Source organism: Euleptes europaea, chromosome 15 (genome assembly GCF_029931775.1).
Source record: "Euleptes europaea isolate rEulEur1 chromosome 15, rEulEur1.hap1, whole genome shotgun sequence".
Lineage (NCBI taxonomy): Eukaryota > Metazoa > Chordata > Lepidosauria > Squamata > Sphaerodactylidae > Euleptes > Euleptes europaea.
In genome coordinates, this window is record NC_079326.1 from 49,466,633 (window position 1) to 49,480,808 (window position 14,176).

A 14,176-nucleotide genomic window follows, 5' to 3' on the forward strand; every position below is an offset into this window, starting at 1 on the left:
AGAGAGTACAGAGGCTGAGGTCTTATCACTATGGACCCCCAACTTTGTACAGGGCATCAAAGCCCTCTTTGCCAATCTTGCCTTATACCAAGAACACTATGCAGAGGTTTCCCTGGCTGGTTAGCAAAGCCCAACAGCTCTCACTGCTTTGTCAAAAATAGGATCCTTCGGTATCAGTGGCACTATGAAGGACTGCCTCTCCAAGCAATGGGGTGAGAAACACCCAAAGCTCAAGATGACCTTCCTTCAGAGCTGGAAAACCTAAACCAAATATATAAGTTTAAGTTGACATATTAGCTAATTTTGAAAACAAAACAGCCAGAAATTATACTAAAGAGCCAGTGTGGTGTAGTGGTTAAGAGTGGTGGTTTGGAGCGGCGGACTCTGATCTGGAGAACCAGGTTTGATTCCCCACTCCTCCACATGAGCGGCGGAGGCTAATCTGGTGAACCGGGTTGGTTTCCCCATTCCTACACATGAAGCCAGCTTGGGCCAGTCACAGCTCTCTCGGCTCCACCTACCTCACAGGGTGTCTGTTGTGGGGAGGGGAAGGGAAGGTGATTGTAAGCTGGTTTGATTCTTCTTTAAGTGGTACAGAAAGTCAGCATATAAAAACCGACTCTTCTTCTAAAGCAAGTTCTTCTCTGCATTAAGGTAAGGACACCGGTTACAATTCTTCACTCACGCACATGCTTAAATCGCACTGAAATTATGTAGGAGTTGGGCATATTCTTGACAATATGCTTAATTTCTATAACTTGTTAATAATTTAAAGAAACAAACGTATTAGAGCACAAAGAATGAAGAGTAAGTGACTTCATCAACAATCAAAAATATATACAGGCACGTCAGCAAGATATACAGAAAACCACAGCAGCTATTTCTGCAAAAAGAAACACAGGCCACAAAAAGTAAACAAAGGAAATATTTGTGGTTTAGCAAATAACACTATGGGGAAATTCCAAGTTTTAAATTTACAAGATAATCTTGTGGCTTGGTTCTATAAAAACTGATTCTTTACAGAGCACATGTTGATTATTTTACTCCCTTCATCCAATAAAGCCCTCATCTTTGAACTGCAGATATAAGATTGTAGCTGTAATTTATAACATGAAAAGGGGTTTTCTCCTAAACTTGGCACGCAATCATCCATAACTCCCACAATAATGTAGGGAACTGATATAAGTGATACTTGAGCTTATTAATATGCTTGTCATGATGAGCAAACTTGAATGCTTTACTGCTTAATTAAGATTTTCTATTCACGAAAATATATTGATGCACCAAAGGCAAATTAGAGGATTGTTAATGAACACTGATTGATAAAGAGGGGATAAATTAATATTTAGATAGAGTTGAGTGTATAGTTTTGAATGTATCTGAGTGTCTAAAACTTCAGCTTACAATTATTGCTAGTACAAACAAAGAGTTACTGCTAGTTATATTCACTAAGAACATTTTTAAAATAACCGTCTCAATGCACCCTGGTGATTACAAATCTAAACTCGCTTGTTACCAGAACTGGTTTCACTTCCCTTTTTTATAAATATATCACATCGCTTTCGAAACGATTACTCACAGGAAGCCACTCTGAAATACAATGACCAAGATAGACCAATTCAATTGGGTCACCAAAGGCTAAAGTGGCAAAAAGGCCAATCAAGAGCATAGCACACTATCCCAGTTTCCCTCCCTCCTCTTGGATACCAATACACAGCTATGGTTGAAAAAAATATTCAGATCAGCATCCCGCTGGACCCAGGGGAGACAGAGAAGGGGGAAACTGCAAATAGGTGGCACAGCATGTACATCTCTGGCAGTTGTGGGTGGCACAGCATGTGCATCTCTGGCAGTTGTACCTCTCTTCTGAAGCCAGCCAAGAGGAGTTTGGCTAGAGCTGAAAGGCCTCTTGTTGTGAAAGGAGGGAAAACTAACGGCTCACCGGCCAGCAGCAGCCTACAAGTAGCTTGCAGCTGGATCTGCTATGTTTATCCAGAAGTAAATATCGCCAAGTTCAGCAGGTCTTGCTCCCCAGGAAGTGTGCACTAGATTGCAACCTTATACTGTTTGGGAAGAGAATTCTCAGTTCTAGACAAAAAGTGAACTTCAAAGCCAACCTGGAAGATAATACGAACCTTTCCATGTGCAAACTGTGAAGAAAAAGGGGAGGTAAGTTACAGTTGTGTGGTGCAGACAACAAGATAAAAAAGAGCCTTGCCAAGAACGAAATGATTTAAAAAATGAAGTACAGGTAGAGTATCCTTTATCCGGCCATCCCATATCCGGACTGGTCTGAAAACCGGACCCTTCAAGCCGGTACATAGGCAGATCCATGCTGCCTGCTTTCAATGTTACCTCTCACCTAAAAAAATAAAATACAGTGTATTCTGCATCATAGGTGGAGAATGAAAGACTGCCGTTGTCAGTTTGTTTGTTGTTGCTCTTGTTTAAAAAATGATACATGTATTCCGGTGAGATAGTTACATCTTTGTTTTCTGATGGTTTGATGTACACAAATTCATTAAAAACACTGTTTAAATTATGTACAGGCTAGGTGTATAAAGTGTATATAAAACGTAAATGAATTTGGGTCCCATCCCCCAGATATATCATAATGTACATGCAAAAATTCCAAAATATTCCAACATAAGGAAAGATCTGAAATATGGACCGCTTCTGGTCCCAAGTAGCCCGGATAAGGGATGCTCAACCTGTATTACTCTTGGATTCACATTGTTTCTCAATGACGTAACTTGTACATAAGGCAAACTTGGGTCACATGTACAACCAGTTAAGGACAGGTTTATTTATTTATTTACATTATTTATAGCCCGCCTTTCTCACTGGGAGTCAAGGTGCCATTTGCCTCTTCAAGCTTTGTTGTAGCCCACCTGCAAGGCTAAAGCTGAGCTGCCTGAGGCAGGCCTGTTCAAAGACCTCTACAGAACCTGCATCCAAAATAAAGCACATGGTATGTTACATCAGCCCTGAACTGGATAGCCTAGGCTAGCCCAATCTCAACAGATCTCAGAAGCTAAGCAGGGTTGGTCCTGGTTAGTTTCTGGATGGGAGACCACCAAGAAAGTCCATGGTCACTACGCAGAGGCATGGAATGGCAAACCACCTCTGAACATCTCTTGCCTTGAAAACCCTACGGGGTTGCCATAAGTTGGCTGCAACTTGACGGCCAAAATAAAAGGGCTCTTTGAGCCCTTGAGTGCGGTTCTTTCCACGTGCGGGCGAGCAGGCACGCGAGGGGTGTGTCGGTCGGTTGACGGGAGACGGGAGACGCGGCGCAGGCGGGCCGCAGTTGCCAGGGCAACCCAAGGGAGGCATCTCCTCTTTCCACCGCCCCCAAAACACTCTCTCAACCCCCCCTCCCCGCCCCATAGCTTGTCCTTAGTTGAAGGTTACCCAGTGATGAGCATGCTTGCCCTGGAGCCGCCGCCGCCCTCCTGAACCGGCCCGTCGAGCACGCTGACGCAGGCCGGCATGGGGAAGAAGGCCCGGCCTCCCTCCTGCTGCGCATTGTTCCGTGTCGCCGGTTGCCGGGCGAGACGCCGAGGCTACAACCCCCAGCCCGGCGGCCTCCTCCTCCGCCTGCTCTCTCCACGTGCCAGTGGGCTTTTGCAGGTAGGCTGGCCGGGGAGAGGCGAGGGAGGTCCGGCGCGCCTTGCAAGCTCCCTCCCTGAGTGGCGGCGGCATGGGCGACGCGCCCCTCCCCCCCTCCGAAGGCAGCCCTTGGCCTGCTCGCCCTCTCGCCCATGAGGAGGGAAGCCCCCGGCAGGCTCCGACTTGGCCCTGTGCGAGGCTGCCGGCAAGCCACGGAGGGAAATGGGGGGAAGGCCCGGGGCCCAGTGGGAAAGCGTTTCGACCCCGGCCGGCCGCCTCTTCAGCTTGCAGGCCCGGGTTTGAATGCGCCCCGCCAAACCTCACCAGAGCCTTCTGCCTGGCATGCAGGGAGCATTCAGGTGTGCAACTGCCCCCCTCGAAGGCCTGGGAGCTGCGTGAGGGGATCGAGGAGGAGGAAGGCGGTGAGGAGGAGCTGCTGCTGGAGCCTGGAGGCCTGGCCTCGTTGCCGCTGGCCTCGCCGCCCCCGCTGTCATCCCCTGGGCTGGGCTCGGTGCCGCTGCCACTGGCAGGGGCCTTCGAGGGGGCGGCAGGGAAGAGCGCCAACACAACACCTTCCCCCCCCCACCGTGCGCGCATCAGCAGGGCTGAAGGCTTCGTGCCTCGCACGCACGCGGCTGGCTTCTTCCTCTTCCCCCCCTCTTGCCCCCCAACAGCTGACAGGCGGCGGGGAGGCCAGCAGCAACGAGGTGGGGCCTCCTCTTCCAGGCTCCAGCAGCAGCTCCTCCTCGCCGCCTTTCTCCCCCTCATCCCCCTCAGGCGGCTCCCAAAAGTCCAGCTCCAGGCTGCCACCGCCATCGTCCTCCTTCTCAGGCGTCTCTCCCCCAGCCGTTTTCTCCCGCCTCCTCCTCCTCCTCAGGGTGCTCACGGATGGCCAGGCACCCGCTCAACAGCCGCGCGTCCACCAGAGAAAGGCCTGCCGTCCCCCGCCATCCTCCCCCTCCCCCTCTCCTTTCTCCCCCCTCTTCTTTCTTCCTTCCTTCCATCCTTCCTTCCCCAGTTCCTTCATTCTCTTTCCTTTCCCAGTTCCTTCCTTCCTTTCTCCATCCCTCCCACCTCCCTTCCTCTACTAGGGTTGCCAACCTCCAGGTGGTGGCTGGAGACCTGGCAACCCTAGCATCTCCCCCCAGTGTATCTATAGTTTAATTAAGACTTAAAACTTTAATTAAAGTTTATTAATTTAATAAACAGTGTACCTACCTATATAGTTTAAGAAATTTGGCTCTCAAAAGAAATCTCAATCGTTGTACTGTTGATATTTGGCTCTTTTGACTAATGAGTTTGCAGACCCCTGACTTACAGGAAAGTTTTTCTACTTTCTATTTAAGCCACGGAACCTTGAGTGCTACTGCCCGGCTTAGCTCCTGCACATGACTAGACTTCGTCAGATCTGAGGCAGAGAATGACAAGCATCCTCCAATGACACTCCCTTCCTTTGCTACCTCTCCACATTCATCTTCCATGCTAGTGATTATTCAGAAGCAGGAACATTATTTAGATACTTTAGGTGCTCCCTAGAAGAAGTTTTAAAAGGCAGTGGAATGTGGGGGGTGGGGGTTGTAAGAGACCTATTTTATTTGATTAACATTTAATTTCCAGTGAAGCTAAGAGAGAATGGCTGGCCAGAGATGATCCAGGGAGTTTTCCGGCAAGCAGAGATTTGAACTTGGGTCACCACAAACCTAGTCCAACACTCCAACCATTACTGTCAAGATAGCAAATCATTGCATATCAGGAACTGTGAGGTTGGGAACACACTGCACTGTGGAAACTGGGTTCAACTGGAGAGAGCAGGTGTTGCTCATGAGCAAATGAGTCAGCTGGGTGCTGATTGGTTCCTGTAGACCTGATATGTATAAATGTAATGTGAAATGTACCAACAGAGCGGGAGATAGTTGGTGGAGTGTTGAGAGTGTGTAAGTTGGATTTTATGCACTGTAAATAAACAACCACTGGCTTTTGTAGCTTGGCTGTATCTGGATTCTATTCTAAGGACTCTATAACTAATCCGCCAAGCTCCTCGCAACAATTACATCATACTGGCTGTGAGGGACAGACAGAAGTGGAGGGACAGAGAACCTGGGACCTTCTGCATGCCAAGCAGATGCTCTACCACTGAGCCACGGCACCTCCTTCCTCCTCCTGGTTCCTCTTCCATTTCTTGCCACTGACTGGGAACAAGCAATCTTGAAGTGCAAGAGGGGCTGGGGCTTAGTGGCGGAACATCTGCTTGTCATGCAAAAGGTCCCGGGCATCTCAAGTTACAAGGACCAGATATCAGGTGATGAGAAAGACCTCTGCCTGAGACCCTGGAGAGCCACTGCCAGTCTGAGTAGAGAATACTGACCTTGATGGACCAAGGGTCTGATTCAGTAGAAGGCAGCTTCATGTGTTCAAGAGAGCATCTGGAGATTTTGTTTGCAGGCAGGAAAGGCAGCAAAAAGTAGACTAATTGAGCTTTGCAAACACACTGTCCTTCCATTATGCACGTTCATTAGACTAAATAGGGATCTAGGCCAAAAACAAAAAAACACTGTGGTTTAAACAAAGTGTGGGGTTGGGTCCACAGGAAATTTCCACTCATGACACTTCTGCTTCCCACACCTGTGGAAGATCTTCCTCATTCTGTTTTTAGAGGAGTCTCAAAGCGGCTTACAATTGCCTTCCCCACACACACAACAGGCACTTTGTGAGGTAGGTGGGGATGAGAGAGTCCTGAGAAAACTGTGACTGGCCCAAAGTCACCCAGCAGGCTTCATGGGGAGGAGTGGGGAATCAAACCCGGTTCTCCAGGTTAGAGTCTGCCGCTCTTAACCACTATACCTTGCTGGCTCTCAATACAGCACAGGATCCAACCCGTTCTCTAAACAAACAGCCATTGTTTAACACTCTGAATAACACTGCCCTTTAGACAGACGGGGTTACCGCACTTTGTATTCCCAGCGATGTATTAAGAGTTTGAAAACGTTATAAAAACATCGCTTTAAATGGGTTTTTGGATACCACGGCTTATAAATGGTTGGAAGACGTCTTCACAGCTAAAGGGGCCAAACAAAGCGTGAACAGTATTTTTTATAACGTTTTCAAACTCTTAATACATTGGTGGGAATACACAGAAAGTGCGAACAGTATTTTTAATAACATTTTCAAACTCTTAATACATCGCTGGGAATACAAGTGCGGTAACCCCCAGAGTTAAGAGCCCACTTGCCACCAGATTTACTGCCAGATTTGCATCCCCACTGACAAACCAGCTGCTCTGCAAAAAGAAAAAAAATAGGCCTTGGCTGTTTTGAAATTTCTTTTTAAAAATCCACGTTCACTACTGTTAATTATCTTAGTTTCCTATTTAAATGCTTGCAAAATCAGTTACAAACTACATCCATGGAGCATTAACTGTACTGGATGTATGATGTCTCCCTAACTGGATTACAGGTTGTATAGTCGCCCTTACTCTTTTACAGAAAATAATTAAATCATTAATGCAACAACTCTGTTCATAGATTAGCATATTAAAGATAAGGATTTTAAAATGGGGAAAACAATTAGTCACAAAAAAAGATGCATCTCTGTACGGGTTTACCCCTTTAGGCGGAACTGTTTTCTACATTCAAGCATGGTGGTAATCAGTAATCAACAGCAACTCTTACAATCCTGTCTAGACTAAGTTTAGTTGGAAGTTAAGCCTCATGGTTTTAAATGCTTAACTTCTAAACAGTTAAGTTCAGGCATGAAGTCTTAGGCTGCCTGCAACAGCAGCAGAAGAGTTGGTTTTTATATGCTGATTTTCTCTACCTTTTAAGGAGAATCAAACCATTTTACAATCTCCTTCCCTTCCTCTCCCCACAACAGGCACCTTGTGAGGTAGGTGGGGCTGAGAAAGTGTGACTCGCCAAAGGTCACCCAGCTGGCTTCATGTGTAGGAGTGGGGAAACCAATCCGGTTCACCAGATTAGCATCTGCCGCTCATGTGGAAGAGTGGGGAAACAAATCCAGTTCACCAGATTAGTGTCCACCAGTCATGTGGAGGAGTGGGGAATCAAAACTCTGGTCCAACACTAAAAGCTTATCTTGCCACACAGAGGAGCCAGGTACCATAATGAACCCAGTGCTTCCGTTTATTACACTCTGGGAACTACTTAATTGTTGATTAAACTCTGATACAGCAGCCAGGAAAAAATGCTGGGGGGGGGCAGTAAGGAACCCCTAGTATAGATTATATGTCCTGACAAAACTGCAATTCTCAGCTCAGCACTTTGGGAGTAAGCTCCACTGAACTTACTTCCGAGTAAGCACTTATAGGACTGGTCTGAACATCGAGCTGCTGATTCACAAATTCCTTCTATAATAGGTTTGTTTTAAGTATTTTCCATTTTAAAAATTTCCTCTCCTGTTATAAAGTTTACTGAAAATATGATTCATTTGTTTCACTCAGAACAGTGTGTGAAGATTATCCTCCACCATAAAGTCTGAACTGATTCTTTTTAAAGGTCTGTGGAATGTTTGTTTTGGATTCCATACCTCCTTGCTTCCTTATGAAACAAACAAGAAAGGCTTTACATAAGAAATTAGAACTGTCAAATTAGGCTTAGATGAATAACTTGATAATGCGGATGCTACATACCAATAACACAAACATTTATCAAAAGGCAATAGAATCTGAATCTTTCCTCCCCTGAAACTGCTGCTTAAGTTTAATTATCCAAAGGAATCTTGCTCCACACATAACTTAGACTTCATTCTGGATTCTTGCAAAGTAGACATTAACTCCCAGTCAGTAAGAAGTATTACTGAACTTCATAGGGCCATTAATCCTAGACTTATCCAGCAACAAAACAATTTCCTACACCTTATTTATTCCAGAACAACAAGTTCTGCCAAGCCCCTTTCATGGTTAAGTTTTAGCCCTCCAAAGCTAGAAAGTATCAGAAGAAATATAACCACTGCAGTATGCTTTTCTGCATGCAATTAGTAGTCTGGTGTGGCAATTTTAATGCCTATTAATTAGTAAAAAAATGGGAAGGTATTGCTTAGAGAAAGGACTTAAGCATGTTTCCCAGGGCCATCTCTCAAATGTTCCCGTTGAAAGAATATTTTCTAGATGAAGTCACACTCAAGCAGCCTGTGAACAAGCATTATCAAGGAAACAAATGCTCCTGCAATCATCTCTGTAACCACAAGGGTCAAACAAGTATCTTGGGTTTAATGCTTTCAACAGACCAATTTAAAAAATCCAAACACTTGCAGAGTACCTGGTTTACATTACCCATTTGTTTTTTTAAACAACAACATGCCAGAAGCAGCTTGGCAGTATCACACTGCTACAAGGAACATACATTTGGGAACTAAAATCTTCAAGGATTCCAAACATTCACTATACTGCAAGAGTTCAACCAACCAATTCCCAACAGTGTCTAATCTCCTACATCCTCCACCATATTTAATACGGTTCAAGGAAGCACCAGTTTAGCAAACATTCCCAAACAAGTTCCAGAAAGTAGCCATGTCAGTCTGCAGGAGAATATATTTGAGTCCAGTAGCACCTTAGAGACTAACAAAATTTTCAGAGTATGAGCTTTCATGAGTCAAAAGGTCTGTTCATCAGACACCTGACGAAGGGACTCTCGAAAGTGAATACCCTAAAAGTCTTGTTGGTCTCTAAGGCGCTTCTGGACTCGCATCTAACTATTCCTAAACAATGATCACCTGTCAAGGGGGAGGGGGAACTAAAGAGAAAGAAACTAATATTCACAATATTTCATACAGGGAAGCAAAGGCAGAAAAGTTACTTCATATAGGCAAAGCCAGCTGGTGACAAAAACAAGAAACAAGCCTCATTAATTTGCTTTTTTTTTTAAAAAAAGCATTAATGCTTTTCCCAGAAAAAGCTTTTCAGGTTACGTTTCTTAATTCTGAATTTAGCTCTCAATCAGCATACAACGTATCATCTGACCACTTAGTGTTCACATGTAACAAAGATGTCACTTGTTTCTCTTCATTATTTATTTAAGTTATGGATTGCACTCTTCATTAAAAGCTTTAAGGCAGCTTACAAAACCAAAATAATAAGTTATTCATTGACATTATTACTCTATGCAGGCTTGTTCCAGTCTAAACCCACTGATGGGTTTAGACTGTAGTAGCTATCGTATTTTGGTCACGTCATGAGACGACAAGAGTCACTGGAAAAGACAGTCATGCTAGGAAAAGTTGAGGGCAGCAGGAAAAGAGGAAGACCCAACAAGAGATGGATTGCCTCAACAAAGGAAGCCACAGCCCTCATTTTGCAAGATCTGAGCAAGGCTGACAAAGATAGGACATTTTGGAGGACTTTCATTCATAGGGTCGCCATGAGTCGGAAACGACTTGCGGCACTTAACACACACACAGCTTTGCATAAGATTGCCCTGGAAATTACTTAATACCAGGTGATATACAGCCTCAATCACAAATTCTCCCAGCACTGTGGCAGTAAAATGAACACGTGGAACCACATGGTCCATCTATACCAGTACAATCTACTCTAACTGGTAATGATTTTCCAGCATCTGGGATAATCTCCTGTATGACAGCCACAGATCTCGATCCCTAAGAATGAGAAGGTCCCTTTTGATCAAAATTCATTGCATGCTGATTGATGACTTGGTCATCAAGTACCACAAGAGACTGAACACCAATTCAAGAACAACATGCAGCTATCAAGTAGTTCCAAGAACAAGATAAAAGAAGTTCTAGGCCATATGTACTCCAGAGATGCAAAAGGGGGTTAGACAAATTCATGGATTGGCCCACCAATTGCTACTAGCCATAGTATTCAGAGGCAGCAATCTTCAGAACACCAGCAGCATCAGGGGAAAGTCTTAAGGCACTTTCACACATGCTGAATAATGCACTTTCATTCCACTTTCTATGCACTTTAACGATAGTTTGCACGTGGATTTTGCCATTTCACACAATAAAATCCAGATGCAAAGTGCATTGAAAGTGCATTATTCAGCATGCATGAAAGCTCCCTTAGCCTCTACATCCAGTTTGGCCATTGTCTGAATAGAATGCTGGACTAGATGAAACATTGATCTGTGGCTCAGTGGTAGAGCCTCTGCTTGGCAAGCAGAAGGTCCCAGGTTCAATCCCGGCATCTCCAGTTAAAGGGACTAGGCGAGTAGGTGACGTGAAAGACCCCTGCCTGAGACCCTGGAGAGCTGCTGCCTGTCTGAGTAGACAATACTGACTTTGATGGACCAAGGGTCTGATTCAGCATAAGGCAGCTTCATGTGTTCATGTGTGCAGCAGGGCTCTTCTTATGTTCTTAACCATTCTCACACTATCATACAACATGCAGGTTGGGAGATGAAGGACAGACCAGCGAAAGCAGCGATACCCATTTACAGGCCCCAAGGTGATGACTTGGTAGGAACAGGCCGGGAGCAGCATGGGATTGGAGCATATATTATGGTTGCCATAGGAACGCTCCTGAAAACCACCTCCCATGGTGAGTGAGTCCCACCCATACCATTAATGCTTCAAGGCTCTCCCCTGAAGGGACTTCCCCATCCCATCTGAGACTCCATAACTCCTCCAGCAGCTGAAGACACTACGTGGAGACTTGGAATGTGATAGATTAGCACCACATGGTACTTGTTTCTAAATGTTACAGGCCAGGTACAGATCGTTCATCATAGCAAGTATAAGTGAGCATCATCCTTCTGGCAACTAATGCATACTCTGGCTCTTGATTGCAGGAAAAGAGGGTGACATGAATGAAGTGATGTAGGCCTTGGGTCTTTCATACATACTGAGCTCTTCAGTTTAAGAACTTTGACCACCTCTGATCTTTAGCTTGCAAAAGAAGAAAAAGAAGAAGTCTACAGGAGAGAAGTACAAGTTTGTGGGAGAGCAAAATCTTAGAAGTACAACATTTAAAATCAGTATAAGACCCTTTAAACAATAGACAAAACAGAGTCCAAGCTTTAACCTGCCAATTTTAAGGGATTCATACAAAAGTATTTGGCACTGCTATTTTAAATATTAGCCTAGCTGCTAGTCTTCATTATTTGTTGAGTAACACTTCATACATCTGGATCACATCGAACGACCAGCTCCAAGTTTAAAAATGCTGTTTGCAAAACACACCCGCTCTTTAAAATGCTACACCAACCACACACCGACACTATAGCGTCCCCCCCTTAAATAACTATACAGCGTGCATATGGAGCAAGATTTTTTCCCAGAGGAAAGTGACAGCGAACACAACCCCCCATCCCCTTAGTTACGCAGTGCAATGTCATTTTTTGACAGCCGTCTATCACCCCCTCCTCTGCATAAAAAGGCCAGTCTGTACAATATGTTACTCCTCCAAAATATTTATGTAAGTTACAGAAGTGGCTCACATCTCACGGCCTAATCCCCTTGCGCACAGGAGCTCTTCTACCATAGAATCATAGAGTTGGAAGGGACAGCCAGGGTCATCTAGTCCAACCCCCTGCACAATGCAGGAAATTCCGAACTACCTCCCCCAGTGACCCATACCAGGTGACCCATACCAGGTGACTGCTGCTTACACCAGGTGACTGCTGCTTACACTATTACAGGCGAAGCCATTCCTTACCTTCTCTTTGGTTCTCAAGTATCTCTGCAGAGCCTGCTGGGTTAATTCTCTGACCCGGATCTGTCCGTCCTTACAGGGAACCACTATCCCCGTCTTGCCAAAACACACTGTCACTTTCATCTCATCCAAATTATGTTTTTAAAAACAAAATCAGATGAGGCCTGTTCAGGATAAGGGTTTCGAAAAAGGGGAGGCAAAGAGCTTTGCAGGCAAGGGGGGTGTCCAGAAGGGAAATAAATCCCGCAATAAGAAGGAGCATCCAAATTATGCTTTAAAAAAATCAGATGAGGCCTGTTTATAACAAGGGTTCAAAAAAGGGAAGAGCTTTGCAGGTGAGGGAGGTTCCAGAAGGGAAATAAATCCTGCAGTAAGAAGGGGCATCCAAATTATGCTTCAAAAAATCAGATGAGGCCTGTTTATAACAAGGGTTCAAAAAAGGAAAGAGCTTTGGAGGGGGGGGTCCAGAAGGGAAATAAATCCTGCAGTAAGAAAGAGCATCCAAATTATGCTTCAAAAAAATCAGATGAGGCCTGTTTATAACAAGGGTTGCAAAAAAGGGAAGAGCTTGGAAGGAGAGGGGGGGGGGTCCAGAAGGGAAATAAATCCTGCAATAAAAAGGAGCAAAAGCTCCAAAACAAAACCCTATAATGGGGGGGGGGGGGGTTGCTTTCAGCAGCAGGTGTTTACGGGAGGGGGGGAATATGGAGGAAAGAGGGCAAAGAGAGGAGGGAGGGAGGCACAGAGGACCACAGCTGTTTAGGAAGGGAGGCCTGGGCAACCCCAAGCATGCATGGCCCTAGAGGGACGAGAAACAAAGGTCAGGGGCCAGTTGCCCAGAAGGGAGGCCGGCGGGGAGCGGGTCTACTCTAGGAAAAGGGGGGGGGAGCATAGATAGGAATGGTGGGGGGGGGAATCTCTCTCACACGCCCCCCCCCCCAAAACCGCAGCCACGTTATTAAGTGGGGAAGGGGGCGGCTTTGGAAGGAGGAAGTGGGCAGGGGGGAGGAGGACCCCCAGACTGGGAGGAAGGGAAGGGAAGGGGGCGGGCCCCGTCGCCGACGACGACCTCCTTCTCCCTCCTCAGGCTCTTCCCCCGAGGCGGCGGCAAAAAGCAGGAAGGGAAGGAGGAAAAGGAAGAGGCTGCGGCGGCTCTCCAGGGAAGGGGAAGCCCAGGCGGGCAGGCCGGGCCTGGGGAGGCCGCAGCGGCCGTCGCCTCAGCGACCCCTCCCCCCTTCGCTTTCCCTGAGGGGGAAACGGCCGCCGCTCAGCGCGCGCCCCCGATTCCCGCCCTTTTCTTTCCCCCCCCCCGCGCACGCACGCACGCTCGCTCCCGCCGCGCCGTGGAACCCCGGGCGAGGGAAGGGCGCGCTCCCAAGGGCGAAGGGCCGGCCGGCGGGGTTGAGCCTCCTCGCGGCGGCTCCGAAGCCCGGCCCGGCTCTTAAAGGGGCCGCCCGCCAGGAATGCCTGGAAGGGCACGACCGCAACCACTCCCCTCGCCTTGGCGGCACGCCGCGGCGGAGTCAGGAGGCGGCCGGCTCGCCTTCGCTCTTCCTTTTCCCTCCCCACCAATCAACTTGTTATTATTATTATTATTGTTATTATTATTATTATTTTATTATTTTATTTTATTTTATTATTTTATTTTTTTGCAATATTTTGCTTTCCGTGCACGGGACTAAAGAGCCCGGTGCGAGGTCATGCTTGTTCCGAAGTGACTGTTTCCGCGGAGGGGGATTCGACAGCCTGGCAGGCTTACCAGGGTTGCCGGTAATTCACACCGGGTAGCCGTGTTAGTCTGTCTGCAGCAGTCGAAAAGGGCAAGAGTCCAGTAGCACCTTGAAGACTAACAAGAATATTTTCCTGCAGGGTATTGAGCTTTAGCTGTCTGCAGTAGTCGAAAAGGGCAAGAGTCCAGTAGCACCTTAAAGACTTAACAAG

General features: G+C 46.5%; 1 protein-coding gene across 1 annotated transcript in view; it reads right to left on the bottom strand.

Annotated features, from left to right (window-relative positions):
- PARD3B (par-3 family cell polarity regulator beta) overlaps positions 1–12,363 on the bottom strand; it is a 578,916-nt gene extending 566,553 nt beyond the window's left edge. Inside the window, exon 1 of the mRNA XM_056861663.1 lies at positions 12,239–12,363. Within this exon, the coding sequence (XP_056717641.1) occupies positions 12,239–12,358 (120 nt within the window). The 5' untranslated portion in view covers positions 12,359–12,363. The remainder of the gene's footprint in view (positions 1–12,238) is intronic.
- Positions 12,364–14,176: the final 1,813 nt, after the last annotated feature.